A 27,996-nucleotide genomic window follows, 5' to 3' on the forward strand; every position below is an offset into this window, starting at 1 on the left:
CAATAAAGTCTCCTCTTACCCGGTGATGTGAGGGGTGGCTGATTGTCCATCATGACGTCCTTGTAGATGTCCTTGTGTCCTTCTAAATACTTCCACTCCTCCATGGAGAAATAGACAGTGACATCCTGACACCTTATAGGAACCTGACACACACAATGATACAGTCACCATCCAGACACATCCCTTGTCTGTTACTGGAGAATGTCCCAGAATTCCCGGCACTGCTCACCTCTCCTGTCAGCAGATCAATGATCTTCTGGGTGACTTCTAGGATTGTTTGCTTCCTCTGAAGTGTAAGGAATGGAGGTAGGGACATTGTGATGGGGCTTTGTCTTTGTTTTGTGGGCAAGTGGTGACATCTCCTTTCAATACGATTCTCAGCAGATGTCTTCATAACTACAGCACAGTCCTGCATTAATACAAAAATAAATATATTCTCAGAGTCTTCCTTACCTTTCCTATCAAGTCTGGGTTGTATTACAAGAGATAGGAGTAATGCCATGTAATTCTCCTAGAATCCTCCTCACCTGTCCAGTCAGCAAGTAGATAATCTTCAGCGTATGATTCAGTATTATCTTATTTGAGAGATAATATTTTTTTCCCATTTTAAAACAACTGGGAGGCTGCTGATCCTCCATCATGATGTCCTTGTAGAGGTCCTTGTGTCCTTCTAAATACTCCCACTCCTCCATGGAGAAATAGACAGTGACATCCTGACACCTTATAGGAACCTGACACACACAATGATACAGTCACCATCCAGACATCCCTTGTCTGTTACTGGAGAATGTCCCAGAATTCCCGGCACCGCTCACCTCTCCTGTCAGCAGATCAATGATCTTCTGGATGACTTCTAGAACCTTCTTGGCACTGGTTCCCTCTGTTGTCAGGCAGTGAGGTAGAGGCCCTGTGATGGGTGATGTCCTGTGAAGATGGCTGCTGGGTGGTGATGGATCACCAGATGTGTTCTTCACTACATTTATCTCCTGAGTAAAGAGAAAATGTAACAAATAGTTTTGCAAACCTTCCCAGAATCCTCCTCACCTCTCCGGTCAGCTCTGTGCTTTATTAAGAGAGATAAGTGATTTCATGTGACCTCCCAGAATCCTCCTCACCTCTCCTGTCAGGTCTGTGTTTTATTAATAGAGATGAGAGCGATGTCATGTGACCTCCCAGAATCCTCCTCACCTCTCCGGTCAGGTCTGTGTTTTATTAATAGAGATAAGAGCGATGTCATGTGACCTCCCAGAATCCTCCTCACCTCTCCGGTCAGGTTTGCGTTTTATTAATAGAGATGAGAGTGATGTCATGTGATCTCCCAGAATCCTCCTCACCTCTCTGGTCAGGTCTGTGTTTTATTAATAGATATGAGAGTGATGTCATGTGACCTCCCAGAATCCTCCTCACCTCTCCGGTCAGAAGGTAGATGATCTCCAGGGTGAGGTTCAATATCCTCTCAGCCACATGACTTTGGTCCTTCATTTTCTAATTCTGAAAAAAAGAAACCTGGAACACTGATCAAACCAAGAAGCAAAAGAAGTTATATACAATTTCATACTTTTATATAATTATTCAACATGCATGTTGACCATACAGTGAGAGAAAGAAGACGTTTCATGATTGATGAACAAAATATCAACAATTTTTGATATGCTAATGACATTTACTGTGGTTGTAAACCTCAGAAATGAAATATGAACAAAGCATATCGCTCTTTAGTATGTACTTGTCTCAATCCAGAGCACTATGTGTCATTTCTGTCTGCTGCCTCGTTCCTCTGCTATCAGCATCAGTCACCTCTGACAAGTTTTCTTGACACCAAGAGAAAAATGGTGACATGGGGAGGGGCCTCCAGATAGCCTCAGCTCTGTTCCTGTGAGCTGTGTGGAGGGGGGGCTGTCTCCGCTCCAATCAGCTCTCATTGCTGTATTCACCAAGCTCTGCAGAATGTAACTCCAGCTCTCTACCTCTTTTTTTCGGTACTCTCAGACAAGCTTTATAAATGTAGCACTTTGAACCGATGTAGAGAAGAGAACTACAGATAAACAAGTACAACCTATGTAGGGAAATCTGTCTCATCTCTGTGTATCACCAGAGGCCAGACACTTCATTGGATATATAGAAGAGTTTATAATCACTTCAATTCATAGCTAAAAATTTAGAGAATCTCAAGAGCCACATAATCAATGTTAGACAACAAAGTGAAGTGGACTTGATCTAAATATGAAGACTGCTAAGGTTATAACAGTAGGACAGATGGCTGAATAAAAAAAATTATGTTCTCTCTCCTTGGATCAGTTATAAACAATAAAGTATCCAGAAATCAAGAAATATGACAAAGGCTGGCCCCTTGAAGAACAAGGTTGAAAAACCTGAATAAAGCCTTCAAAAAGTACTGATATGTCTGCAAGTAAAAAGATCTGAATTGTCCAGGCTATGGTACTTCCTAACAGTATCTATGGATGGGAAAGCTGGACAATAAAGAAGAAAGAAGTAGTATTGGTCTTCTGAACGTTGACATTGGCAAGGAATTCTACGAATAGAGTGGACAGCAAACAAAACAAACAAATAGATCGTTCAACTAATCAAACCCACCTTTCACTAGAAGCTCAACTGACTAGGTCTAATTTTTGGACATATTATGAGAGGAACCAACTCACTCGAAAAGAAAATGTTTGGAAATTATTATGAGAAAAGAAAAAGAGGACAACTGGGAAGAAGGGCGGATGGATACAGACAAAGTAATTATGAACTTGTAATTGTAAAGACTTAAGAGCAAAACAGAAGTCAGATCTTTCTGGAGATACACCATCCATATGGTCGTCAGTAGTCATCAATGACTTGACAGCACTTTATGATATTTTACTGTAGAGCTGTTCATTCCTTAGAACTTCTACTGTAGTTCAATCTTCTTCCTCTCTCGTATCAGGCATTTGGTCTATGAACCAGAGGCTCTGGATGGACGGTTGGATAAATGGTTCTGTGTTTAGGATGTATCAGGTCTATAAACCAGAGGCTCTGGATGGACGGTTGGATAAATGGTTCTATATTTAGGACGTATCCGGTCTATAAACCAGAGGCTCTGGATGGACGGTTGGATAAATGGTTCTATGTTTAGGACGTATCAGGTCTATAAACCAGAGGCTCTGGATGGACGGTTGGATAAATGGTTCTATGTTTAGGACGTATCCGGTATACAAACCAGAAGCTCTGGATGGACGGTTGGATAAATGGTTCTATGTTTAGGACGTATCCGGTCTATAAACCAGAGGCTCTGGATGGACAGTTGGATAAATGGTTCTATATTTAGGACGTATCCGGTCTATAAACCAGAGGCTCTGGATGGACGGTTGGATAAATGATTCTATGTTTAGGACGTATCCGCTCTATAAACCAGAGGCTCTGGATGGACGGTTGGATAAACGGTTCTATGTTTAGGACGTATCCGGTCTATAAACCAGAGGCTCTGGATGGACGGTTGGATAAACGGTTATATATTTAGGATGTATCCGATCTATAAACCATAAAAGACATCATAGTGACTATGGAGGAAGAGGTCAGGTATCACGGTGACTACGGAGCAAGAGGACAGACATGACGGGGGGATTGCTGGGTGTAAATATAAAATAAGATCTTATTACCTCTTCTGCTGCCAGTTCCAGCAGTGTCTCCTCTACTTCCTCTGAACTCACCTTTTACCCGGAACCTTCTCTAAGCACCTTACATCACTTCCTGTCTGCATGTGACACCACTTCCTGTCTGTGCGTTCCACTAACAATAAGTGAGGTCACCTCCTTGTGTTGAATATAAAACAATGCAGGTTATGCTGTTTGAATAGTACTTTAACAGCTGCCTGATATAGCATTACATATGCACATTATGGTTTAGTTAAAGAAAAAAAAAGGAAAAATATCATGAAAATGAGCAATAATTTGAAAGTGTTTTAAATTTCCAAAACGTTTTTTTAAAAACTTCATAAGACATTTAATTTTGTTATCGCCCATCTTAGTTCTTCTACTACTAGTAACGTATTACTGATATACAGTCACTTTGTTTAATCTAAATTTTATCTTTCTATTTATATTACACGAGATTGAAAGGATTGAAACTTCCTCTTTTTACTTCGGCATCCTCCATCATTGCTTAGTACAGAGGGTAGAGCCCAGAGAAGAGCGATTGTCCCCAACCAGCTGCTCTGATATTTCCTAGGCCAGATGTCCACAGGACGGGAGTCTCAATTCTTCATTTATGCTTCAAAGTGAGTTTGCAACTTTTGCTTTTATTGCTGGAGAATTCTACCACCAAGAATGGCCTACCCTAGAGTACAGCCACCTCTAAGATGGCACATGTGCATGTTGTACCCAAGAACCAGCCCGTGCAGGCCAAAATGAATAAACACCAACTGACATGGGATACTCTTGAGGACACTGATACTCCAATAACCAGAGGACACTTCTCTTTCTACCAAACAGTCTCTGGGCCACGAAGCAGAAGCGGTCGCTGAAATAAGGTTACCATTGAGACCACCGATGGCTGCACAATTACTAGGACCTTCTTAAGGAATTAGAACTGCACACAGTCACTTTGGCTCTGAATTTCAGTCAGTACTCGAAATGCCACAGGATCATCTGCTGCCTCCCTCTGATATCCACCGGGCATTCTTCAGTGAGAGAGCAACAAAGCTAACAATACCACAGGACAGCTGGACACCCTCCTCCAGCTTCCACCGGGAACTCTCCAAACCAGGATCCCAGACTAAAACCTTTGTAGTAGGCCTTTCAGCTATGCTACAGCTTTGGACCTCGATAACCCACTAGCAGCGTTCCACTGAATTGCCCTTAGGGGAGAACCCCCTTAGGCCGGGGATTCCTCCTGTGGGACTGTACCCAGCACCAACTCAACTCTGCTCCAAGCCTCAGACTATCTATGGGCTCTCCACCTAGGCCCACCTACCCAGCGATTGGCTTGGTCAGCATAAATATTCAGACTGCCCTCTTGCCTTTCCTCCCACTGTGATTCCAGAACCCTCTATAATACAGGAGGAAATAATCAGGCCAGCGGCCTGCAAAACACTGAGCAATCAACAACTGCTCCACTGGCTAAAGGGGAGCCAAACTAAATTTACCTAGCATTCTATAGCCTAAGAGGGTGCTACACCTGGATAGGGATTAGTAATATGAAGATCTCCCTCAAGATCAAGTCATCCAGCAATAGCCCTGACAGCAAAGGCAAAAGCCCTAATGCATGAGTAGAGGACATACAAGTCACAGTATCGACTAACCAAAACAAAGAGAACATTATCTCTGTGCTAAAGTAATTATAGCTCTCCTCCAAGTACATTGGTTAGTCAGCAATAGATGTGATCAGGACCTCTACCATATCCATGGAACACGCCGCTACAGCAAAAAGGGCACTGTGGCTTCCCCACTGGCTGGCTGACAGATCGTCCAAGTAAGGGTGGTGCAAAATACCATATGAAGGCCAGTCAATATTCAGTAACAAGCATGATAAGGCCATACCTAAAGTGACTGATGGAAAGTTGGGGCACATACCCCAGGGTAAGCGACTTCTCAGATTTCCTAGTGCAGAAGAAAATTGGGGATTGGAGTTACTTCAAGCCATCTTACCTTCAGTTCTTGTAAATGTTGTCCAGACTGAATGTTGTCCATTGACTTAAAATATGCATATCTTCAAGTCATATCCCTGCTTCGAATCTGCACGATCGATAAGTATGCCTGCTATTCGGCCTCTACACAACCCCACAGGTTTTCTCATAAGTCCTTTTGGCTTTTATACCTCTGTTGAGGGAACGAAGTATGAGAATCCACCACTAATGTGCTTCTCCTAGCAGAGACCGGTTGTTTGGTCAGATGGTAGAGGTCTTGTCTACTCTCACCAGTTTCGGATGAATCATAAATTTTGCAATTAGTCATCTAGCACCCCCTCAAAACCCTCTGATTTTATTGAATTGTTAGACAAGGTCAATTAATTTTTCTTTGTACAGGAAAGGCTGGGAAGTCTGCTGGGAAATTTGTTTGTTACAGATATACGTTGCCCTACCATGTGCACCTTACGGCAAAGGCTAATTATGGGCTGGGGTGGTTGCCAGTTTTGGATGTTCTCACCTTGGTTGAATTTGGACAGAAAGTTTTCGGTACTGCTCTTTTGACAGATAAAAAATGCTTGCATTCCACCCAGTTTCTGTTTTTTATTACTCGTGTTTTGGCATGACGTTATCTAGAAAACTGAAAATTGTTTACCAGTACATACCTTAATTTTCTGATCCAATCTCCGTGGCACCACACACGTCTACCCGTATTAGGGGTATCTAATTATGTGATAGCGTGAAACTCCAATTTATAGACCACTTCCTGAAGCAGTTGAGCATGGGGCAAAGTCAACCAATGTGTGTGATGCCATGGACAGGACATACAGTGTGACGGGAGTCACTTTGGGTGGGGGGGGGGGGGCCCATGGAACCCAGCTCACTTTGGAGAGGTGGGGGACCAGTCTCAGCTCCCCATATCCCTCTTATGTGTAAGTCACCCTGTGCCTGTTAGGTGTACAGGGTGATCTGTTCTAATATTGGGGTGGGGGGTTGTTGATTGTTTAATGCCATGTGGTTGTATCCCATTGTTCTATTGTGTGTCTTGCTTGGGAGCAAACTATTATGGGATGTGTGTGTTTATGTGTATTAGCTTAGTGGGGGGTGTCTCCAGCAGCACTCCCTCCTGATGGGACTGTCTGCTGGTGTGAAGTGTGAATACCTGTGTGCCTCTTGTTGTGTAGATTGCCCTTCCCTGTGTCATTATGCAGGGAGGGGGGATTGCTCCGAGTGTATAAAAAGTGTATAAAAAGCCAGTTTGAGTTGCAATTATAGAGTTCCATGTTCAGACTTGTGTTGTCTAGTCTTGTTTGGTCGGCTGTGGTCGGTGTTTGGACGGGGAAGCATTATTATAACGGAAGTAACCAAGCGCCGACTGGGTCGGTTCCATTTCACACAGTATTTAGGACACATAGGAAGGAACAATTTTCCATGTACCTTCTGGACAGTCTTGTTTGAAGCCCCTATTTTTTATCTTGCAACCTGGAGATACACTGAAGCTTGAAAGTCAGGCTTGACAAAGAAGATGGGACCCCTGAATCGCTTTGCTGCCAGCCCACTGTTCTGACATTGGGTTGCTCTGTTTTGCGGTGCATGGAGGACGTAGACACCGCCGGCTGCTATCCTATGGCGGGTCTGGCACTCTCCCCATGGAGGTTTACTGATCCAGTGCTTTGACATTCGTCTGGCTGTGGTTACATGGTCCCTCCTGCGTCCTGAGTTGTACACAGATAACCTATATGCAAGTGTGCTAGATTTTCTTCAATAAATTGAAACCTCTTAATGATACCTGCACCCTTGCTGCTGTGTTATTTTACATGTTACTGACTGGATCAGTCCCAGATCTGATGTAGGAACTGCATTATATATCTCTCCATCTGAGCCAAGCAGAGACCTTCCTTGGACTTTGCGTTCTGGGAGCATTGACAATGAGCGCAGATTCATCTTTGTATGCAATTACTGTCCTTAAACTAGTGTTTTGAAGACTTTCTATCAGCTAAGCACCACTCATTTAATTACATTCACTTACAAAGAAAGGAGTCAGAACAAATATTGTAACGTATAGAGGTTTTATGTTTACTTCAGCATATTGGAATAAATGAACAAGAACAAAAAGCAAGACTTCACCTTAATAAGATTTTGTGAAGTTAAAGTCAATTTCTAACAAATGCATTAACAAATATCTACCGGATCAATAAACAGCCAGTCTCCTCAATAAGGATAAGCTTTGGTTTGGTCCAAAGCCAGAAGGAAGCAGGATCTGGCCAAACATGGGTTAAGATCAAGCCCAAGCTGAACAAAACTCATGCCTACGCTTCATCAAAGAATATAGAGTGGTAGTATCCAAACTGCAGCCCAAGGGCTGGATGGGCGCTTTGCTTGCTTTTATCTGGCCCTTGGGGCACCCTTCTATCCACTGACACCAATGATGGGGGTACTTTTCCTTTCACAAACACCCATGATGGGGCACCATTCCTCCCACTGATACCAATGATGCAGCACCATTCCTCCCACAGACACCCATGATGGGGCACCATTCCTCCCACTAATACCAATGATGCGGCACCATTCCTCCCACAGACACCCATGATGGGGCACCATTCCTCCCACTGATACCAATGATGCAGCACCGTTCCTCCCACCGATACCAAAGATGCGGCACCATTCCTCCCACAGACACCAATGATGCGGCACCACTCCTCCCACAGACACCAATGATGGGGCACCACTCCTCCCACAAACACCAATGATGGGGCACCATTCCTCCCACTGACACCAATGATGGGGCACCATTCCTCCCACAGACACCAATAATGACGCACTATTCCCACAAACACCAATGATGGGGCATCATTCCTCCCACAGATACCAATGATGCAGCACCATTCCTCCCACAGACACCCATCATGGGGCACCATTCCTCCCACTGATACCAATGATGGGGCACCATTCCTCCCACTGATACCAATGATATGGCACCATTCCTCCCACAGACACCAATGATGGGGCATTATTCCTACCAAAGACACCAATAATGAGGCACTGTTCCCCCACAAACACCAATGATGAGGCATCATTCCTCCCACAGATACCAATCATGGGACACCATCCCCCCCATTGACACCAATGATGGGGCACCATTCCTCCTACTGATACCAATGATGGGGCATTATTCCTACCACAGACACCAATGATGGGGCACAATTCCTTCCACAAACACCAATGACGGAGCATTATTTCTCCCACAGACACCGATGATCGGGCATCATTTATTTCCCTTGAACACCAATGATGTGGCACTATTCCTCCCACCGATACCAATGATGGGGCACTATTCCTTCCACTGACACCAATGAAGGGGCACTATTCCTCCCACCGATACCAATAATGCGGCACCATTCCTCCCACAGACACCAATGATGGGGCACCATTCCTCCCACAGACACCAATGATGGGACACCATTCTTCCCACTAACACCAATGATGGGGCACCATTCCTCCCACGAACACCAATGATGGGACACCATTCCTCCCACTAACACCAATGATGGGGCACCATTCCTTGCACAGACACCAATGATAGGGTACCATTCCTGCCTTGAACACCAACAAAGGGGCACCATTCCTCCCATCGATACCCACAATGGAGCACTAGTCTCCCCACCAAAACCAATGATGGAGCACTATCCCTTCCGAAGGAGAGGCATCTTCTACCCTCACTGGCCACAGTCCAGTCCCCCCTTTGTTTAGAAAATCTGGAGACCCCGATATAGAGCAATGACGAACAGCAACCAAAAGTGACCAACTAAAAAGGACCCCCTCTCTTAAGGTCAGTTAATGTTAGGGTACTCAGTATAACAAAATGAACATGTATCATCTACAGAAATAGAGATGCAAAAAAAATTCATTCTTAATGCCAAAATGTCCGATGTCAGATGATCTGCCCATCCAAAAATGATGTGAACTCTTTGGTAGATGCTGCAGAATTAGACCACCAGAAGATTTCTTATATCTCAAAGATGGTGAGATGTTCAGGGTCTTCACACCTTCCATGGCCATTAAGGGTAGCTTCCACTTTTCCTGGTGGATTTTTTAAATTTTTATTATACAAACAAGGAACGGGGACAACCTATGGTGATCAGAAACTGAGGAAGGCAAATCTCATGACTTGCATCTTCACGATGTATCAGAAGCCAGCAGGTGACTCAGTCAATTAGATTCTACTATAAACTGAAATTTTAGTAGAAATGTTCCATATTAAAAACTCTTTTTATCACATAGCTCTTCTGTGGACAAAGAATTCAAGTTGCCTGATGTGTGTAAAAGAATCACTGCTCTTCCGACCAGCCTATGCAGCCAAGGAGTAAGAAATGGCCTCAACCTACACGTCACCGCCAAACCATGCCTCCTGACACGTTTTGCCCTACCCACCGGAGCTTAGCTATAGGATGAGAGCTTGAAGCAGGATGAAAGGCTTTAAGTCTGTAGGCTGAGGCAATCCTTTTACACACATTTGGTTTATTTTCTGGATTGATACATGGACATGCCGGCCAGGGACGGGACAAGCGGTGGGCAGGAGGGGCGGCTGCTCTCAGAGCAGCAGTTTAATGCAAGGCTTGAGGCATCACGTGGTGAGATCATTCTGATACAAGATTGACAGGAGTAGTCACAGCGGTATCACTACTCCTGGCAGCCGAGTGCTGGAAGAGTCCTGGAGAGAGCAGGGAGGAGGTGCAGGTTGTTTTTTCTCTCCCCTTCCTGCCAGTGCAGCGCTGCTGTATTAATAAGCCAACAGCTGTGCATATAAGAATACAGAAATGCTGCACTGGCAGTGAGGAGGGGTAGAGAGAACACAACCTGCACCTCCTCCCTGTTCTCTCCTGGACGCTTCCAGCACTCGGCTGACAGGAGTGGTGATGCTGCTGTCACCAATAATGAAGGGGGGGGGCGCAGTTTGGCATCTTTGCTTTGGGCACTGGATGACCTTGTCCCAGCACAAAGTCGACCAGCGCCGACCACGGCTTCAGGGAAGCGGCTCCTCTCCTGCTTCGAGCAGCATCATAAATATTATTAATCAGGTCACAGCGTGCTTTCTGGTGTCCAATTAGATTTTCTTCATGAACTAAACATTTCCCGTACTTTTAACAGAAGTGTGAATATTCTGGTGATAAAGAAGGTTGATCTTTTCATGAAAATATTTCCCGCACTCTGAACAAATGAAGCGACGCTCATCTTTGTGTTGTTTCAGGTGTCTGTTGAGCTCTGTTTTCTGAATGAAACTTTTCCCACACTTTGGACAGGAAAAAGTGCGCTCTCCTGTGTGAATCCTCTGGTGTAGGAGTACGCTCCTTTTCTCAGGAAAGCATTTCCCACACTCTGCACATGAGTAGGAGAGCACACCCGTGTGTACTTTCTGGTGCCTTTTAAGTGCGCCTTTCTCTGTGAACATTTTCCCACACTCTGAACACGAGTAAGGATTTTCAGCCTTGTGAATTTTCTGATGTGCAAATAGTTCCCTTTTTTCAGTGAAAGATTTCCCACAATCTGAACATATAAAGGTCACCCTGGTGTGAGATCTGAGATGTACGCGAAGTTCAGAGTTTGTTTTAAAAGATTTACCACACCCCAAACACGACAATGAAAACTCTCCTGTGTGAATTCTTTCGTGGCTTGAAGAAGATTCCTTGGGATGAGGTGGATCTGTTGACCCTTCTGCGCTGAGAGATCTTAGATGTATATCTGGAGTATCGGAATGTGATTGATCAGAGGCTTTCTCAGGATTAGAGGGATCCATTGATCTCTCAGAATGGTGAGGTCTCTGATTTACATTTTGAGTAATGGGGTTTACTGCTGGAGAATATTGTACTGTGCCTTTAGCTTCTGCATTACCATCTGAGGTTAAAACAAGCACTTCATGCAAGGTATTCCTGACATCATGTCCATCTGTTGGAAGGCAATTGTTAAGAAAAATATTATTTTTTTAAAGTATTTTTGAAAATGTCTTTAAACAGTTTTTTGGACTCCTCCTTATTTATTGGGAACAAGACGTTATATTGAGAAACAGAGATGGACCTTTCATATGGTGTCCAGTATCTCCTCCTCATTTGTTGGGAACATGACGTTATATTGAGGAATAGTGATGGACCTTTCATATGGTGTCCAGTATCTCCTCCTCATTTGTTGGGAACATGACATTATATTGAGGAATGGAGATGGACCTTTCATATGGTGTCCAGTATCTCCTTCTCATTTGTTGGGAACATGACGTTATATTGAGGAATGGAGATGGACCTTTCATATGGTGTCCAGTATCTCTTCCTCATTTGTTGGGAACATGACGTTATATTGAGGAATGGAGATGGACCTTTCATATGGTGTCCAGTATCTCATTTGTTGGGAACATGACGTTCTATTGAGGAATGGAGATGGACCTTTCATATGGTGTCCAGTATCTCTTCCTCATTTGTTGGGAACATGACATTATATTGAGGAATGGAGATGGACCTTTCATATGGTGTCCAGTATCTCCTTCTCATTTGTTGGGAACATGACGTTATATTGAGGAATGGACTCAGCCCAGACTATGCAGAATTGAGTGACTGATACAGTTCTACATTGTTGGGACCATATTTGTTTTACTAATGGGTGAACTATCTGTACCTGGGCCATGTGAATGCTACGCATGACCCCACCCAAAACTAGCAGATAATGGGTGCCCCTTTCAGCCTAAAGTAGTTGTTATTTACCTGTACCAATATCAATAGAAAAATTCTCCTGTTTCCTTTTTACGATCTTCCCACCCTCCTCTGTGGACTGTTGATTGGCACTCATATCTATCTCTTCAACTTTCATACATATCACGTCTTCATCCTAAGCCGCAAAAAAAATAAAATAAAATAAAATTGGTAAATTGTAAGTACTAATACCAATGGAAGGTGCTCCTGGCTCCTCCCCCTTGAGTCGCTTGCTATGGGGGCACTGGTGCATGCTCACTCCCAAGCCCGGCTCTGTGCATCCATAAGACACATGGAACCGGGGCTCAGCCCCCACGCCTTGCTCTCCCACCACTGGCTCACTGGCTGTGCTTGATAGCCAATAGGGAGAGGGAGTCCCGGAACAGCCGAGGCTCTCGTGCACATTGCTGGATCGAGAGGGAGCTCAGATGAGTAGAAGGTTTTTTTACCTTCATGCATAGAATGCACCTTCAGCCTTTACAATCACTTTAACCATTTCCATACCAGGCACTTTTACCCCCTTCCCTCCCAGGCCATTTTTCAGGTTTCAGCGCTCTCACACTTTGAATGACAACTGCGAGGTCATACAACATTGTACCCAAACTAAAATGTTATCATTTTCTTCACACAACTAGAGCTTTCTTTTGGTGGTATTTAATCATCGCCAGGTTTTTATTTTTTGCTAAATTAACAAAAAAAGTCCGAAAATTAAAAAAAAACAACACATTTTTCTTTGTTCCTGTTATAAAAGTTTGCAAATAAATAATTGTTCTTCATAAATTTAGGCCGAGATGTATTCTACTACATAGAACCAGCAAACACAAATGCTCCTGCACTTGGGGATGGACTCGATGCAGGCTACAACCACATAAGGAATGTCCTGGAACATGCACACCTTGCTGTCCTCAAATGGACCGGGGGAATCCAAATATACTGAATGAGGAAAGAAAAAAAAGGGCGCACAAGCCTAGTGCATTACCATAAAAAATGTTTAATAAAAAATAAAGTATGTGTTGTACTCACAAACGACAATATAGTCAAGGCACATTATAAAGAACAGCTGGGTCAACACCGCGCTGAGTAACAGTCCGCAATAGGGAGTATAGACATCCAAAAGGCTGACGCGTTTCGAGGACTTGCCTCTTTCTCAGTTTATTAAACGTATTCTACTACATGTCTTTGGTGAAAATACCTCAAATTAGGATGTATTTTTTAGTTTGTAGGAAAGTTATAGAGTTCACAAACTATGGTATAGATCTGAGTATAGATCAATCCTGAAGTACTGATGGCCAATCTAATTTCTTGAGGTCCAAGAATGTCAGAACAGTACAGATATCCCCCAAATGTCAGAACAGTACAGATATCCCCCAAATGACCCCTTTTTGCAAAGTAGACAGTCCGACGTACTTCATAAGAGGCATGGCGAGTTTTTTGAAGTTGTATTTTTTTTGTCATAATTTTTCGGAAAATTATTTTCACAATTTTTCTTTTTACATACTGTCACCAGTGCAGTACAGCATCATCATATAACTGGCATGGCGGTGATCAGGGACACTGATTGGTGACAGTATGAGAATAAAAATATATATATTTTTTTATTTTTTTAAATTATTTTTAATTTTTTATTAAATTTTTTTTCTTTTTAAATTTTTTTTTTCATATTTCACTATGTTCAAAGTAGTACAATGTTACCATAGTACTACTTTGGGGAAGTGATCAGTATTTTTTTTTTGTTTTACACAATTTGCTTATAGCAAAGAATTACTTTGCTATAAGCAAGCATTTACCTGAATGACATCGATTCATTCAGGGTTTTTTTTTTTTTTTTGTGCTTAGCAGTGATTTGGCCACAGCTAATCACATGACATGTGCATGTGATCGCTCTGACCATTCACAGCTAGACACTAGTATACAATGGATCGCATGAATGAAGCCATCCATTGTATACAACTGTCATGTGACCTGCTGTGATTGGTCCTGCAGGTCACATGGTACCGGCAACGGGGGCCGGTACTCAGATCTGTCATCGGCCGTGTCCGAGGTACATGGCCGGTGACAGATTGCACCGCTGCACATGCCCAGGAGGACGCCATATGGCGTCCACCCGGAAATCTACAGCATTTTGCTGGCCGCCAAACGGCTATTGGCCGGGTGGCTATTGGTTAATATAATTAATAAAAAAAACTCACCAACGTCTCTTCTTCGTCCTTAACTTTCATATCTCTAAGTTTTGCACCCTAAACCCCAAACATGATAAAATACGTTAGTAGAACGGAACAAGAGATTACAACATATTTTAAGTCTACATGCTCAGTCCCACCTACCTGATGATGGTGAGGGATGGTGTGATCTTCCTGTGTGGAATCCGGGGAATACAGAGGACAGGGAGATTTCTCTGGTGGGTTCCCATTACTGGATCCATCTACCTGATGATGGTGAGCGATGGCGTGACCTTCCTGTGTGGAATCCCGGGAATACAGAGGACGGGGAGATTTCTCTGGTGGGTTCCCATTACTGGATCCATCTACCTGATGATGGTGAGGGATGGTGTGACCTTCCTGTGTGGAATCCCGGAAATGCAGAGGACGGGGACATCTCTCTGGTTGGTTCCCATTACTGGATCTATCTAACTGATCATGGTGAGGGATGGTGTGACCTTCCTGTGTGGAATCCCGGGAATGCAGAGGACGGGGACATCTCTCTGGTGGGTTCCCATTACTGGATCCATCTAACTGATGATGGTGAGGGATGGTGTGACCTTCCTGTGTGGAATTCCGGGAATGCAGAGGACGGGGACATCTCTCTGGTGGGTTTCCATTACTGGATCCATCTACCTGCTGATGGTGAGGGATGGTGTGACCTTCCTGTGTGGAATCCCGGGAATACAGAGGACGGGGACATCTCTCTGGTGAGTTCCCATTACTGGATCCATCTACCTGCTGATGGTGAGGGATGGTGTGACCTTCCTGTGTGGAATCCCGGGAATACAGAGGACGGGGACATCTCTCTGGTGGGTTCCCATTACTGGATCCATCTACCTGCTGATGGTGAGGGATGGTGTGACCTTGCTGTGTGGATTCCCGGGAATACAGAGGACGGGGACATCTCTCTGGTGGGTTCCCATGACTGAATCCATCTGTAGGAAACACACACACTGACTGCATCCATTGTTTCTATGTGTTTATCAGATGATGGGGGATCTAGGTGGACCCTCCGTACTGCTCTCTCCTTTACAATAAAGTCTCCTCTTACCCGGTGATGTGAGGGGCGGCTGATTGTCCATCATGACGTCCTTGTAGAGGTCCTTGTGCCCTTCTAAATACTCCCACTCCTCCATGGAAAAATAGACAGTGACATCCTGACACCTTATAGGAACCTGACACACACAATGATACAGTCACCATCCAGACACATCCCTTATCTGTTACTGGAGAATGTCCCAGAATTCCCGGCACCGCTCACCTCTCCTGCCAGCAGATCAGGTTTCTTGGTGGCTTCCAAAATCCGCTTGCTACTATTTACCACTGATGTCAGGAAGTGAGGAGGCACTGTGATGGGTGATGTCCTATGAAGACGGCTGCTGGGTGGTAATGGCTCACTAGATATTTTCTTCACTAAGCTGATCTCCTGAGAAAATAGAAAATGTAAGCATGATCTCTACAAACCTTCCCAGAATCCTCCTCACCTCTCCGGTCAGGTCTGTGTTTTATTTATAGAGATGAGAGTGATATCAAGTGACCTCCCAGAATCCTTCTCACCTCTCCAGTCAGCAGGTAGATGATCTCCAGGGTGAGGTTTAATATCCTTTCAGTCACCTGACTTTGGTCCTTATCCATCCTCAACGGCATGGTCATGTGATCTATACAGGTCTCTCCTCTCTGTAGACGGATAATAAAGTGAGAATTATCTGGACTTTACCGGGATGAATGATGTCCGCACAGAGTTCTTCCAGAGTTCTGACACCTCAGACGGCTTCTTATACTATATTACACGCCTTATTTATCATTGTAGCTAACAAAAAATGAGACTTTGGTGCCCAGTTGCCTATTTAGGGCTCTGCAAGACTGAGGACCTGAGTGGCCATCAGCACCCGTAACCCATGACCAGACCCTGCTTGTTCCTGTGCTATACCCGATTTTACCTTTGGCCTATGTCTGAACTTCATCTTTCTGGTACCTGATCTTTGGCTTGCTTCTAGACTTTGCACCTTGCTTCTCCTTCCCGCTCATCTGTTGCCCATGTGATGCTGACCTCAGCCTGGCAACTGTTTTACGCTCCCGTCTTATGAATCTGTGCTTCTGCTGCCTGCCCGTTGCCAACTTCTGCAAGCTCCGAGACAACAACTGGCACAAGTTCTTGTTCCCCACCTTCTACTTTATGGCAAGATCCAGTCCTTCTGCTGGCCGGGACTTATTCCAGGAGCCTGTGCTACTCTGTGTCCTATCCTACCCTGTCATCAATTTCATGGGACAAACAGGACAGGAGGTGTATGGGAGAGCCCTCTCATTAGTTCAGCCTTTACGAGGTACATGGCAGTGTCCCAGTAGGGAAGATTTCCACCCATTTTCCTGCCCAGGTGACCACTGTTTGATATAACTAGGGCTTTTCTTCTCTCTCAGAGAATAGGTGCAGCAACTTCTTCCTACTGAGCTACCCCTTATCTCCACCCCCTACCCACCTCCGAGTACTGTCCCTTGTCTCCACCCCCTACCCACCTCCGAGCACTGTCCCTTGTCTCCACCCCCTACCCACCTCCGAGCACTGTCCCTTGTCTCCACCCCCTACCCACCTCCGAGCACTGTCCCTTGTCTCCACCCCCTACCCACCTCCGAGCACTGTCCCTTGTCTCCACCCCCTACCCACCTCCGAGCACTGTCCCTTGTCACCACCCCCTACCCACCTCTGAGCACTGTCCCTTGTTACCACCCCCTACCCACCTCCGAGCACTGTCCCTTGTTACCACCCCCTACCCACCTCCGAGCACTGTCCCTTGTCTCCACCCCCTATCCACCTCTGAGTACTGTCCCGTGGTTCCACCCCTACCCAGCTTCTAGTACCGCCCCTTTTAGAGAATACAGAACCAAGTATCATTATCATTGGCCTACCTAATCCTCCTCACTGGCCTACCTAATTGAGGGCCATCCCCTCTTCAGTCTATCATGAATGCTGCTGCCAGACTCATCCACCTTACTAACCGTTTTGTATCTGCCACCCCTCTCTGCCAATCCCTCCACTGGCCTCCACTCAGTGTCCTCCATCCCTCTCTGCCAATCCCTCCACTGGCCTCCATTCATTGTCCTCCATGCCTCTCTGCCAATCCTTCCACTGGCCTCCATTCAGTGTTCTCCATCCCTCTCTGCCAATCCCTCCACTCAGTGTTCTCCTCCCCTCTCTGCCAATCCCTCCACTGGCTTCCCATTGCCCAACAAATAAAATTCAAAACATTAACAATAACATATAAAGCCATTTGTAACTCCGCCCCCAATTACATCACCAATCTTGTCTCCAAATATCACCCAAACCGTCTTGTCTTCTCCGTTTCTCCCACAACCTCCTGCTCTCTAGCTCCCTTGTCTCCTCCTCCCATGCTCGTCTCCAGGACTTCTCCAGAGCCTCCCCCATCCTCTGGAACTCCCCAATCTATCAGACTATCCTGCCCTCAGCTAATAATGGAATCTTCCATTCCTCCTACCAGTCCATCCCCCACAGTTACTACCTTTTGTACCATCAGCCCCTCCCTCCTAGATTGTAAGCTCCTAGGAGCAGGGCCCTCCTAACCCTCTTGTATTGAACTGTATTGTCTCCCGTTATATTGTAAAGCGCTGAGCAAACTGTTGGTGCCATAAATCCTGTATAATAATAATAATAATAATATACAGTTTGATAAATGGCTCTTCATACTAAATATGAGGAAAGATGGAAACAATGGGGGATCCAAAAATATCTCATTACCTCCTCTGCTGCCAGTTCCAGCAATGTCTCCTCTCTACTTCCTCCCAACTCACCTCTTATCTCAGAACTTCCTCTAAGCAGCCCGCATCACTTCCTGTTTGCATGTGGCATCACTTCCTGTCTGGGCACATCTCTGGCAATACATAGGATTACCAACTTTTTATTTTATTTAATTTTTTTATATATATTTTTTTTTTTTACATGTTATATATGATAACTGGCTCTTAGCTACGTTATGCTTCAGTTCAAACTTAAAAAAAGTTCAATATAAAAGTAATATAAATCAACAGATTACCACTTCAGCCCCAAGCCACTTCCTAATATCGGTAGTTTTTGCTAGAAAAGGTCTTAGAACCCCCAAACATTATACATATATATTTATTTATTTTTTAAAGCAGAGTCCCTAGATCAGGGGTCTGCAACCTTTAAGACATAAAGAGCCACTTGGACCCATTTCCGAGAGGGAAAAAAGGACTGGGAGCCGCAAAACCATTGCAACATTTAAAACAAATCCGACACTGCATATATTGCAAAAAGCGCTCTGGTCATGAAGGGGGTTTAAGGGCCCAGTAAGCAAAGGGTTAATCAGGGCCACAGTGTATCGTCATAATCACAATCATAGCCTTAGGAGTGGTGGGCAACCTTTTTTTTCAACTGAGCCAAATCTCGCCAAAACCACGACTGAAATTTATTTTGAGAGCCACATTTTTAAAACTGAAAATACATCCCCCATATAGTAATTCATCCCCATAGTAATTCATCCCCCATAGTAATTCATCCCCCCTATAGTAATTCATCCCCCATAGTAATTCATCCCCCATATAGTAATTCATCCCCCATATAGTAATTCATCCCCCTATAGTAATTCATCCCCCATAGTAATTCATCCCCCATAGTAATTCATCCCCCACATAGTAATTCATCCCCCACATAATAATTCATCCCCCATATAGTAATTCATCCCCCATATAGTAATTCATCCCCCATAGTAATTCATCCCCCATATAGTAATTCATCCCCCATAGTAATTCATCCCCCATATAGTAATTCATCCCCCTATAGTAATTCATCCCCCACATAGTAATTCACCCCCCATATAGCAATTCATCCCCCATATAGTACTTCATCCCCCATATAGTAATTCATCCCCCTATAGTAATTCATCCCCCATAGTAATTCATCCCCCATATAGTAATTCATCCCCCATAGTAATTCATCCCCCACATAGTAATTCATCCCCCACATAGTAATTCATCCCCCATAGTAATTCATCCCCCATATAGTAATTCATCCCCCATATAGTAATTCATCCCCCTATAGTAATTCATCCCCCACATAGTAATTCATCCCCCATATAGTAATTCATCCCCCATATAGTAATTCATCCCCCATAGTAATTCATCCCCCATATAGTAATTCATCCCTCATAGTAATTCATCCCCCATATAGTAATTCATCCCCCTATAGTAATTCATCCCCCATATAGTAATTCATCCCCCATAGTAATTCATCCCCCATAGTAATTCATCCCCCATATAGTAATTCATCCCCCATAGTAATTCATCCCCCACATAGTAATTCATCCCCCATAGTAATTAATCCCCCATAGTAATTCATCCCCCATAGTAATTAATCCCCCATAGTAATTCATCCCCCATATAGTAATTCATCCCCCATAGTAATTAATCCCCCATAGTAATTCATCCCCCATATAGTAATTCATCCCCCATAGTAATTCATCCCCCATATAGTAATTCATCCCCCATATAGTAATTCATCCTCCCCATAGTAATTCATCCCCCATATAGTAATTCATCCCCCCTATAGTAATTCATCCCCCCTATAGTAATTCATTCCCCATATTGTGTCAATTCACTTACCTTTGCTCCGTGCGTTCCTCTCGCCATGTTCCCGCGCCGTTCCGGTCTTCAGGGTGGACTGTGAGAGGAGAGGAGTTCGTCACGCTGCCCCGCCTACATCCTGACAGCCAATGTTTGCCACGCTCCGCGGGCCGGATTAAAAGGTCCGCCGGGCCGTAGTTTGCCCATTGCTGGGCTAGCTGCAGAGTCCTGACTTTTGGGGCGGCCGCCCGAGAGGAGGGAGGGGAGCGGGCGCCCGGCACACAGAAGAGCCGCAGCAAAGGTGAAAAAGAGCCGCATGCGGCTCTGGAGCCGCGGGTTGCCGACACCCGCCCTAGATAATAAATTGGCAGGTTTTGCCCTTTTTTTTATGTCACATGAATTTGCAATGTTTTTTCCAAATAAATTTTTGGGAAAAAATTAAACATTTTTTAATTGTATTGCAAAAAAACGCAATGCATAACCCAATTTTTTGTAAAATATAAAAGGTGATGTTATGCTGAGTAAATAGACAACAAACATGTTGCGATTTAAAATTGTGTGCGCCCGTGCAACGTCAAAAAATAGGCGACGCTTTAAAAGCCTTTACAGGTTACCACTTTAGATTTGCAGAGGAGGTCTAGTGCTAGAATTACTGCCCAGGATCTGACGTGCTGGACGATCAGTGTTTGCGTGCGTGCGTGCGTGCGGGACCATTGCGCGCGTTCAACTTTGCGTGCGAGCATATGGGAGGGGTGGGGGCACTTTAATGTTTTTTTTAATTATTCATTTTTTTACCTTTATTTTTTTTACACTGTCAATTTATTTTTTTTAATTTTTAATCATTTTTATTGGTGTCACATGGAATGTAACAGGTGACAGCAATAGACACGTGACAGGTTTTTTCATGGAGGTATCTGGGGCTCTATGAGACCCCAAATCCCTCCTCTACACTTGAAATCATTTCAAACACCAGGAACAGTGCTTTTGAATGCTTTCAGATTTTTAAATATGGCGCCAAAAGTTTCCGAGTAAACCGGAAATGATGTCAGGTCATTACATATATCAAGGAGAGCCAATCAAAGCCAATTCCAGCCTTGTTCACCTGTCCAGCCAGCCAGTGGAGATGCCTGAAGGTTGCTCGGGACCCTCGAGAGAGTGGCGGGGGGGAGGAGCATATACATACATATATATATACATATATATACAGTCAGGTCCATAAATATTGGGACATCGACACAATTCTAACATTTTTGGCTCTATACACCACCACAATGGATTTAAAATGAAACAAACAAGATGTGCTTTAACTGCAGACTGTCAGCTTTAATTTGAGGGTATTTACATCCAAATCAGGTGAACGGTGTAGGAATTACAACAGTTTGCATTCGTGCTTCCCACTTGTTAAGGGACCAAAAGTAACGGGACAGAATAATAATCATAAATCAAACTTTCACTTTTTAATACTTGGTTGCAAATCCTTTTCAGTCAATTACAGCCTGAAGTCTGGAACACATAGACATCACCAGATGCTGGGTTTCATCCCTGGTGATGCTCTGCCAGGCCTCTACTGCAACTGTCTTCAGTTCCTGCTTGTTCTTGGGGCATTTTCCCTTCAGTTTTGTCTTCAGCAAGTAAAATGCATGCTCAATCGGATTCAGGTCAGGTGATTGACTTGGCCATTGCATAACATTCCACTTCTTTCCCTTAAAAAACTCTTTGGTTGCTTTTGCAGTCTGCTTTGGGTCATTGTCCATCTGCACTGTGAAGCGGCGTCCAATGAGTTGTGAAGCATTTGGCTGAATATGAGCAGATAATATTGCCCGAAACACTTCAGAATTCATCCTGCTGCTTTTGTCAGCAGTCACATCATCAATAAATACAAGAGAACCAGTTCCATTGGCAGCCATACATGCCCACGCCATGACACTACCACCACCATGCTTCACTGATGAGGTGGTATGCTTAGGATCATGAGCAGTTCCTTTCCTTCTCCATACTCTTCTCTTCCCATCACTCTGGTACAAGTTGATCTTGGTCTCATCTGTCCATAGGATGTTGTTCCAGAACTGTGAGGGCTTTTTTAGATGTCGTTTGGCAAACTCTAATCTGGCCTTCCTGTTTTTGAGGCTCACCAATGGTTTACATCTTGTGGTGAACCCTCTGTATTCACTCTGGTGAAGTCTTCTCTTGATTGTTGACTTTGACACACATACACCTACCTCCTGGAGAGTGTTCTTGATCTGGCCAACTGTTGTGAAGGGTGTTTTCTTCACCAGGGAAAGAATTCTTCGGTCATCCACCACAGTTGTTTTCCGTGGTCTTCCGGGTCTTTTGGTGTTGCTGAGCTCCCCGGTGCGTTCCTTCTTTTTAAGAATGTTCCAAACAGTTGTTATGGCCACGCCCAATGTTTTTGCTATCTCTCTGATGGGTTTGTTTTGTTTTTTCAGCCTAATGATGGCTTGCTTCACTGATAGTGACAGCTCTTTGGATCTCATCTTGAGAGTTGACAGCAACAGATTCCAAATGCAAATAGCACACTTGAAATGAACTCTGGACCTTTTATCTGCTCATTGTAATTGGGATAATGAGGGAATAACACACACCTGGCCATGGAACAGCTGAGAAGCCAACTGTCCCATTACTTTTGGTCCCTTAACAAGTGGGAGGCACATATGCCAACTGTTGTAATTCCTACACCGTTCAACTGATTTGGATGTAAATACCCTCAAATTAAAGCTGACAGTCTGCAGTTAAAGCACATCTTGTTCGTTTCATTTAAAATCCATTGTGGTGGTGTATAGAGACAAAAATGTTACAATTGTGTCGATGTCACAATATTTATGGACCTGACTGTATATACTTTTTTTTTTAATTTTTATTTATTTTTTTAAATATTTAAACGCCTCTAGTGTTACGGAGGAGGTCTGGTGCTAGGATCTGCAAAGTCTTCTGCATTACCGTTTGGAGTGAAAATAGGATCCTCTTCTGAGTTATTCCTGACGTAGTGTCAATCTGTTGCAAGGCATTTTTTTTAATATATAACATGAAGTTATATTGAGGAATGGAGATGGACCTTCCATATGGTGTCCAGTATCTCCTCCTCATTTGTTGGGAACATGACGTTATATTGAGGAATGGAGATGGACCTTTCATATGGTGTCCAGTATCTCCTCCTCATTTGTTGGGAACATGACGTTATATTGAGGAATGGAGATGGACCTTCCATATGGTGTCCAGTATCTCCTCATTTGTTGGGAACATGACTTTATATTGAGGAATGGAGATGGACCTTTCATATGGTGTCCAGTATCTCCTCCTCATTTGTTGGGAACATGATGTTATATTGAGGAATGGAGATGGACCTTTCATATGGTGTCCAGTATCTCCTCCTCATTTGTTGGGAACATGACGTTATATTAACCTCCCTAGCGGTTTTCCCGAGTGTAGCTCGGGGTAAAATTTGAGTACCAAGAGCGGTAACCCCGAGCTACACTCGGGCTTACCATGCGGCGTTGCTCAGGGAGTCCCAGCAGCACTTACCTTGTCCTTCGCTCCCGCGATGTGTCCCCTGCAGCGTCCCCGGCTATCTCCTCCGGCCGATGCCGGCATCCGGCTTCCATGTTCCGGTCCCTGTGACGTCGGGACGTACGGGTGCCGGAATCAACGGCAAATTTGAAATTTTTAAAAAATTTCATTTTTGCTGTCATTGCTGTTTCAATGCATTTCACATATATTTTGTCCCTACTGCTTTGTCCTGTGCCCTGCCTGCATTTTGACTGTTCTTTCTGCCTGGAAACTTAGAAAAGTCCATGGCGTCCAAAAAGCATCCCTTTACGTCAAAAGCGGTTTTAGACCAGCTAGAGAACAGCGATAGTAAATCAGAATCACTTGCAGAATTGAGTGATAATGAATTGTGGGAACATTTGTCATCAGACACTGAAAACGATTTTGCGACTTTGCTCAGTGATGTGCGAATTTGCCTCTGTATTTCAAATTTCAGTGTTTTTGGTTTGATTATATTATTGAATTAAATTTATTATTATTATATTATTATTTTTTATGATTATTTATTAAATTATAATTTATGATTTCGTGTTTCAAGTTTTATCATATCCGGAATGTTTACTAGACTCTTGTTCGTACAGATTTCAATGAGTTATTCCTAAAAATTACAGCCTACAATAAAAAACTACATATTTCCATGCAAAAAAATGGTACCGCTTTCAGCACAAAAAATCGGAAAGAATCATACCGCCGAGGAGGTTAAGGAATAGAGATGGACCTTTCATATGGTGTCCAGTATCTCCTCATTTGTTGGGAATGTGACGTTATATTAAGGAATAGAGATGGACCTTTCATATGGTGTACAGTATCTCCTCATTTGTTGGGAACATGATGTTATATTGGGGAATGGAGATGGACCTTTCATATGGTGTACAGTATCTCCTCATTTGTTGGAAACATGACGTTATATTGAGGAATGGAGATTGACCTTTCATATGGTGTCCAGTATCTCCTCATGTCAGAGCCTGGGTCCAAACTTGGGCCTTCTGGGGTGAGGGGCAATGTTTCTTCTTGCTGAGCCACCAGGAATGCTGAACAGCTCCCTTGACAATTATTTGGATGATCCTACCTTGACCTTGTTTATCTTGAACCCCTTGCTTCTCCCATGAACTTCCTGATAAAAGCCATGTCTCTGCATTTCCTGTTTGCCAGATTATTGTGCCTTCTCCAGCCAGTATCTCGCTTTGTCTCTCCTGCTGCCGTCCATACCTTCGCTACCGACCTTTGGCTTGTTCCTTGACTACGATTGTGCCGCATCCCAACCTGCTACCGCTTGTTACCGACCCTTGGCTTGTTTACGGACTACGCTTCTGCTAGATCCCTACCTGCCATATCTGCTACTGGATCCTGGCTTGCTCACTTCCTGGTGGGGTGATCCTGAGAACTGCGACCTGGTACTAACACGCAGCAAAATCCATCTCCACCATCAGGAGAATACCAGTTAGTGCTTAGACCCCGCACCTCAGGAGAGCCTGCGTCATTTCCCAGGGTGACCTGCTTGTTTACCTATCCTGTTGATTGGTCTGCTGCTATAGCTACTGGTCTCTGAACCTGACCTCACACCGTGACACCTCATTTATTGGGAACATGACAGTATATTGAGGGATGGAGATGGACCTTTCATATGGTGTACAGTATCTCCTCTTCATTTGTTGGGAACATTACATTATATTGAGGAATGGAGATGGACCTTCCATATGCTGTACAGTATCTCCTCCTCATTTGTTGGGAACATGACGTTATATTGAGGAATGAAGAATGGCCTTTCATATGGTGTCCAGTATCTCCTCTTCATTTGTTGGGAACATGACGTTATATTGAGGATTGGAGATGGACCTTTCATATGGTGCACAGTATCTCCTCCAGTTGGATAAATGGTTCTATATTTAGGATGTATCTGGTCTATAAACCAGAGGCTCTGGATGGACGGTTGGATAAATGGTTCTATATTTAGGATGTATCCGGTCTATAAACCAGAGGCTCTGGATGGAAGGTTGGATAAATGGTTCTATATTTAGGACGTATCCGGTCTATAAACCAGAGGCTCTGGATGGAAGGTTGGATAAATGGTTCTATATTTAGGACGTATCCGGTCTATAAACCAGAGGTTCTGGATGGACAGTTGGATAAATGGTTCTATATTTAGGATGTATGCGGTCTATAAACCAGAGGCTCTGGAAGGACAGTTGGATAAATGGCTCTATATTTAGGATGTAATCGGTCTCCTCCTAGATTGTAAGCTCGAAAGAGCTGGGCCCTCGAACCCCCCGTGTACTGTTTTGTTACTGTATTGTCTCATGTTCTGTCCCCCACTATAATGTACAGCGCTGAGCAAACCTTTTGGCGCTATATAAATACTGTATAATAATAAACCAGAGATGCTGTGTGGATAACTGGATACATTTCTTGTTACAGTGACTATGGAGGAAGAGAACGGACATTCCAGGCGGGTTACTGGGTGTAAATATAAAATATCTATTACCTGCTGTGCTGCCAGTTTCGATGATGTCTCCTCTCTACTCACTTCCAACGCACCTTTCACCTGGGACTTCCTGTAAGCACCATACATCACTTCCTGTTGGCATGTGACACCATTTCCTGACTGTGTGTTCCACTGGCAATACATGAGATCACCATCTTGTGGTGACTAATAACAACTGTACCCCACATTATTTTTTTAGCACTTTGACAGTTGCCTTGTGTTGAAAATGAACAATATTTGATTATGTTCAAAAATTCAGAAACATGTCAAAATATAGATTAGAAATATGGACATTGTGACGGAAGCGTAGGCAGGACAGAACGCACAAAGAAGATGGTAAACACAAAACTTTATTGAACTATGGAAGGCACACAATGGGGCAGTTCATGGCTTCTAGGGACACTCACGATAGGCGGTTTCCAGGGAGGTAGGCGGCTTGCAGACACTCAGCAGCAGGCAGCTTCCAGGGATACCTGGGCTCACAGCAGGCGACAGCAGGAGAGGGGCGAACCTTCTCAGCACACAGCAGAGAGGATAATCCGGGCCCCAGAGTATTAGGCAGGGTATCGTGGGGCCCACAGCAAAGCAGTTCTAGCACACAGCACAGTGGGTAATCCGGGCCCCAGAGTATTAGGCAGGGTATCGTGGGGCCCACAGCAAAGCAGTTCTAGCACACAGCACAGCGGGTAATCCGGGCCCCAGAGTATTGCCAGAGGGGCAGCAGATAATAGTCCTGACCTTTGAGGGGGGGGGGGTCTCCTGCAGAGTGCTCAGCGGGGATGGCTGCGGAGGCCCGGTCCCCACCTAGACCTCCCAGCGGCTTGCGAGTCCAGCAGCGGCGGAACAGAAGACGAACACAAGGAAGAGAGAGGACCGAGTCCCGCGCTAGCCTCTTTACGGCTAGCCAGGGTGCTTCCCGGCAACATCCAGCCCAGCGCCGTGTTGCCGGGCAACGAGGCACGCCCCTTGACTCGGGCCGCGTTCTCGGGAGCGCGGCCTTTGTCATTTGACGAGTGCAAGTGCGGGAAACCCCTGTGCCGCACTTCACCCGCCGGACCCGTGCGGCGTCAGAGTGACTGCCGCGGCCCAGACACCCCGGTGAGTTGCCCGCCCCTTTCCCGGCCGAGTGGTCGGGGAAGTGCGGGCTTCTCAGCGGGGGAACGCCTCTCTCTCCCTCCGGCTGCTCCGGATAAGGAGAGATAGGATGGGGGAGTGACGAAAGTCACACCTCTCATCCTGGACAGCCCGCATCAAAGGGCCGTGGCTGTGGAACTATTTTGACCATTCTAGGTCAGGGGTCTCCAAACGTTCTAAACAAAAGGCCACTTTACTGTCCTTCAGACTTTAGGGGAGGGCGAACTGTGGCCAGTGGGAGAAAACAATGCCTCATCATTGGTATTAAGCAGAGAAATAGTACCCCATCATCGATATTAGGTGGAGTAACAGTGCCTCATCACTTGTATTAAGCAGAGAAATAGTACCCAATCATCGATATTAGGTAGAGTAACAGTGCCTCATCATTGGTATTAAGCAGAGAAATAGTACCCCATCATCCATATTAGGTGGAGTAACAGTGCCTCATCATTGGTATTAAGCAGAGAAATAGTACCCCATCATCCATATTAGGTGGAGTAACAGTGCCTCATCATTGGCGTCAGTGGGTGGAATAGTGTCCCATTGTTTTTGTCAGTAGGAGTGGTGTCTTATTAATGTCAGTCAGAGGAATAATGCCCCATTATTGGTGTCAGTGGGAAGAACAGTGCCCCAGCATTGGGGTCAGTGGAACAGTGCCCCATCATTGGGGGCACTGGGAGGAAC

General features: G+C 44.6%; 2 protein-coding genes across 4 annotated transcripts in view; both read right to left on the bottom strand.

Annotated features, from left to right (window-relative positions):
* Positions 1–3,732, bottom strand: part of LOC149453413 (uncharacterized) — a 77,319-nt gene extending 73,587 nt beyond the window's left edge. The window contains exons 1-6 of one of the 3 annotated variants that reach the window (XM_089688243.1): positions 3,642–3,732; positions 1,408–1,491; positions 816–986; positions 528–731; positions 230–409; positions 20–143 (exon numbers count right to left, since the gene is read on the bottom strand). In XM_089688243.1, coding sequence (XP_089544369.1) covers positions 20–143; positions 230–409; positions 528–731; positions 816–986; positions 1,408–1,482 — 754 coding nt within the window. In that variant the 5' untranslated portion in view covers positions 1,483–1,491; positions 3,642–3,732. The other 2 variants (XM_089688244.1, XM_089688245.1) reach the window with 2 other exon arrangements.
* Positions 3,733–9,536: 5,804 nt separating this feature from the next.
* Positions 9,537–26,266, bottom strand: LOC149453417 (uncharacterized). Its single transcript, XM_089688641.1, is given in 10 exon segments — positions 9,537–9,583; positions 10,590–10,730; positions 10,733–11,548; positions 12,352–12,475; positions 14,529–14,576; positions 14,664–15,475; positions 15,592–15,715; positions 15,802–15,966; positions 16,098–16,217; positions 26,179–26,266. Coding segments are annotated over 10 exon segments (2,484 nt in total). The 5' UTR covers position 26,266.
* Between the last annotated feature and the right edge of the window lie 1,730 nt (positions 26,267–27,996).

The sequence above is a fragment of the Staurois parvus genome, unplaced genomic scaffold, assembly GCF_062004578.1.
Source record: "Staurois parvus isolate SC_StPar_1 unplaced genomic scaffold, SC_StPar_1.0 ptg000449l, whole genome shotgun sequence".
Classification (NCBI taxonomy): Eukaryota; Metazoa; Chordata; class Amphibia; order Anura; family Ranidae; genus Staurois; species Staurois parvus.